This window comes from Oncorhynchus gorbuscha, linkage group LG13, assembly GCF_021184085.1.
Source record: "Oncorhynchus gorbuscha isolate QuinsamMale2020 ecotype Even-year linkage group LG13, OgorEven_v1.0, whole genome shotgun sequence".
Classification (NCBI taxonomy): domain Eukaryota; kingdom Metazoa; phylum Chordata; class Actinopteri; order Salmoniformes; family Salmonidae; genus Oncorhynchus; species Oncorhynchus gorbuscha.
Window position 1 is genome coordinate 11,818,867 of NC_060185.1, and position 3,535 is coordinate 11,822,401.

Sequence of the window (3,535 nt, forward strand, 5' to 3'; positions counted from 1 at the left end):
AGTCCGCACAGAGTAATGCGACAGGCCTCCAGTTCTTAAGTTCACACAAGTCCCCTTTTTTGGGCAGGAGAGTCAGAGCCGCCCGACGGCAGCTCATCGGCAACTCTCCTACCCCGACGCATTCACGCAACACGCAAAAGAAATCCTGTCCAATTGTTCCCCAGAATTTTTTGTAAAATTCCACTGGAAGTCCATCGACCCCGGGTGCACGACCGGGGGACATTTACATTTACATTTACATTTAAGTCATTTAGCAGACGCTCTTATCCAGAGCGACTTACAAATTGGTGCATTCACCTTAAGACATTCACCTTAAGACATCCAGTGGAACAGTCACTTTACAATAGTGCATCTAAATCTGGGTTACTGCCTCTGCCAGTTAATGTGACAACAGAGGAATGTACATTTCATCCCTCTGTGCCCGAGAGAGCTTAGGGAGTCCTGCGAACAAGACCTGAGCACACATAGGATCACACATTTCTGCCCTATACAATTCAGTATAAAACTCCACAGTCCGCTCCCGCATCTCCCCCACCACAGAGGTCACCCGCCCATCAGACAGCCGTAGACAATGCATACCCTTGGCTTCACTGCTCTGTCTTTCCAAACCAAAGAAGAAGGAGCTGGGAGCATCCATCTCCTTGAGCATGGAGAACCTAGCTCTTACAAGTGCTCCCTTTGCTTTAACCTGGAAAAAACTGCCCAGGTCCCTACGTAATTCAGCTAAGTTAGCCTGGAGGCCTACATTGCCTTGCCCCACCATCTCTACCTCCATCTCACTAATACACCGCTCTAGTTCCCCCAATACTCTCCTAGCCTCTGAGGATGAGATAGCTGTGTACTGTTGACAGAAAAGCCGAATTTGCACTTTCCCCACATCCCACCATTGACTCAGAGACTCATACTCCTCTCTTCGCTGCCCCCATCTTTCCCAAAAAAGTCTGGAAACCTGAGCAATAAGTGGCATCTTGTAAGAGCTTTACATTGAACTTCCAATAAGATGCCTTCCGGGGCCCTGGTGAAATAGACAGCCGAGCCATGGTTATGTGGTGATCCGAAAACCCCACTGGGAGAATGGTAGCACCCAGCAGCCTATTGCTCTGATTCCTGGACATGTAAAAACGATCAAGTCGAGCTGCACTCACCCTAGCCCCAAAAACCTTCACCCACGTATACTGTCTTGTGTTTGGATGTTTAGTTCTCCAAACATCCACTAGATTGAACTGATTAATGATGTCCCTTAACACTCCCACTGACACTGACTGAGGCTCTTCCCCATTTATGTCTTTTGTAAAATCCATTGTACAGTTCCAGTCCCTCCGATCACCAGCGTCTCCTCAGGCGCTACTTGTGAGAGTTCCTGTCTAAGACTCCCAAATAGAACCCCTCTTTCTCTCCCTGTGTTAGGCGCATACACATTTATAAAGACAAAACACATGTTGTTAATTTCTGCTTTAACAACAAGCAACCTACCCCTACACACCTCCTTTGAGGAGCAAATTTTTACAGCCAGACCCGGTGCAAAAAGGACTGCCACCCCTGCACTAAGATTTGTCCCATGGCTCAACACACTTGCCCCTTTCCACCAGAGCCCCCAATCAACTTCATTCACCATATCACTATGCGTCTCCTGCAGAAACAACACCTGTACTTTTTTTTGTTTCACATATTCACCCAACACACTCCTCTTTCCGCATCTCTGGCGCCATTTATATTGAGCGAGCCTACCCGAAGAGTCTCCATAAGAAGTGGGAGAAAAGCCAGCAGAGAAATAGACCAAAGCTCAAAAAGCCCCAGTGTCAGTAAGAAATTAAACATTTAAACAGTATCTGAAGGTAAACCTTTACGCACTGTTGTGACCCACTTCCTTAACCTAAACCGTTTCCTGGGTGAGAGGACACCATGCCCCTCATTTCTCATAGCATGTTGTACTGATCTTACAAACTTTCTAGGATCAGGAAAAAAGCCTCAAGATTAACTTTTTTCCCTTAGTCTCATTCAGGAACCTTGTCAGTTCTCTCAACGTGTACTTAGACCCCTCTGGTTGACTGGCTGTCAGCTCTGGGCCAATTGAAGAGGAGTCTGAAAAAAATAACTCCTCATCCTCTTCCTCAGACTCACTTTCCTCCTCTTCTCTATCTCCTACCCTGACCACCTGCCCTTTCTCTCTGGTTAGGGCCTCACCCACAGCAACAGGCAACATTTCCATGGTGCCTTTGTTCACACCCTTTTTCCTTTTCCTCTTGACACCCTCCTCCTCCCCCCTAATCTCTTACACTTCCCCACTATACTCTCCTCATCCACTAGAATAACCTGACTAGACGCAGTATCATCTGCACCACCCTCCATAGCATGACTAGGCCCAGCATCATCTGCACCACCCTCCATAGCATGACTAGGGCCAGCCTCAGCTACCCCACCATCTCTAGCCTGACTAGACCCAGCCTCTGCTTCTCCACCATCTCTAGCCTGACTAGACCCAGCCTCTGCTTCTCCACCATCTCTAGCCTAACTAGACCCAGCCTCCACTACCCTACCATCTCTAGCCTGACTAGACCCAGCCTCTGCTTCTCCACCATCTCTAGCCTAACTAGACCCAGCCTCCACTACCCTACCATCTCTAGCCTGACTAGGCCCAGCCTCATCTACACCACCATCTCTAGACTGACTAGGCCCAGCCTCTGCTGTCTGCATCTTCTTACCCCCTGCATTTTGACCTCGATTTCCCCCACTTGCGCTTGTACCCTCACCTTGTCTATGGCCTTTATGTGGGCACGCAAAGCTCTTGTGCCCCAAATCCCCACATTCAAAACACCATAGACTATCTGTGCTGGCAAAACCTGCATAGAGCCCCTCCCCATGCCTCACTTTAAAATGCACATTTAGCTGTTGCTCATTATTGTTCAGAAACATAAACACTTGCCTCCTGAACGAAACAACGTGCTTAACGGCATCTGCCTGAAAACCTGCTGACAGTACACGGAAACCGCTAGCAAACTTACCAAAACAACTCAGCTCTTTCCTAATTTGATCATCCGTAATAAACGGAGTCAAATTTGCCACTACAACTCTTGTTGAAGGGGCTAGAGAGAGGTGAAATTGACACCAACACATCCCTTACAAATATTCCGCTAGCAATTAGCCTACCGACCAAATTAGCCCTTTTCATGAACACAACCACAGCTTTGTTCATTCTAGAAGCAGAATGTATAAACTCAGCTCCTACCTGTTCACCGACCGCGAGCAGAACCTCCTCCACCTTAACTCCGTTCTCAGGAACACACCTGAATCCATGCTGTATCGACAGTGTCTCCTCCAGCTAGACTGAGAAGCCATTGCGCACACTACACCTTCCAACCCCCAGGAAAGTTACTCTGTCCTCTTCCACCCTAACTTTGAAAAAAACTTTGGATACCGCTAAAAACAAATATTGCATTAACCCTCCACCATAGAAAATAACATGTAAAGAAAAGAATCAAGAAAGTTAGTTAGGATAGAGCTTTCCACACCAAACACTCAAACTCCAAAACACCCA

General features: G+C 47.5%; 1 protein-coding gene across 1 annotated transcript in view; it reads right to left on the reverse strand.

Moving 5' to 3' along the window:
* Positions 1 to 3,535, reverse strand: part of LOC123992514 (1-phosphatidylinositol 4,5-bisphosphate phosphodiesterase eta-1-like) — a 195,280-nt gene that overhangs the window by 50,847 nt on the left and 140,898 nt on the right. The window contains exon 13 of the mRNA XM_046293711.1: positions 2,869 to 2,892. Coding sequence (XP_046149667.1) covers positions 2,869 to 2,892 — 24 coding nt within the window. The remainder of the gene's footprint in view (positions 1 to 2,868; positions 2,893 to 3,535) is intronic.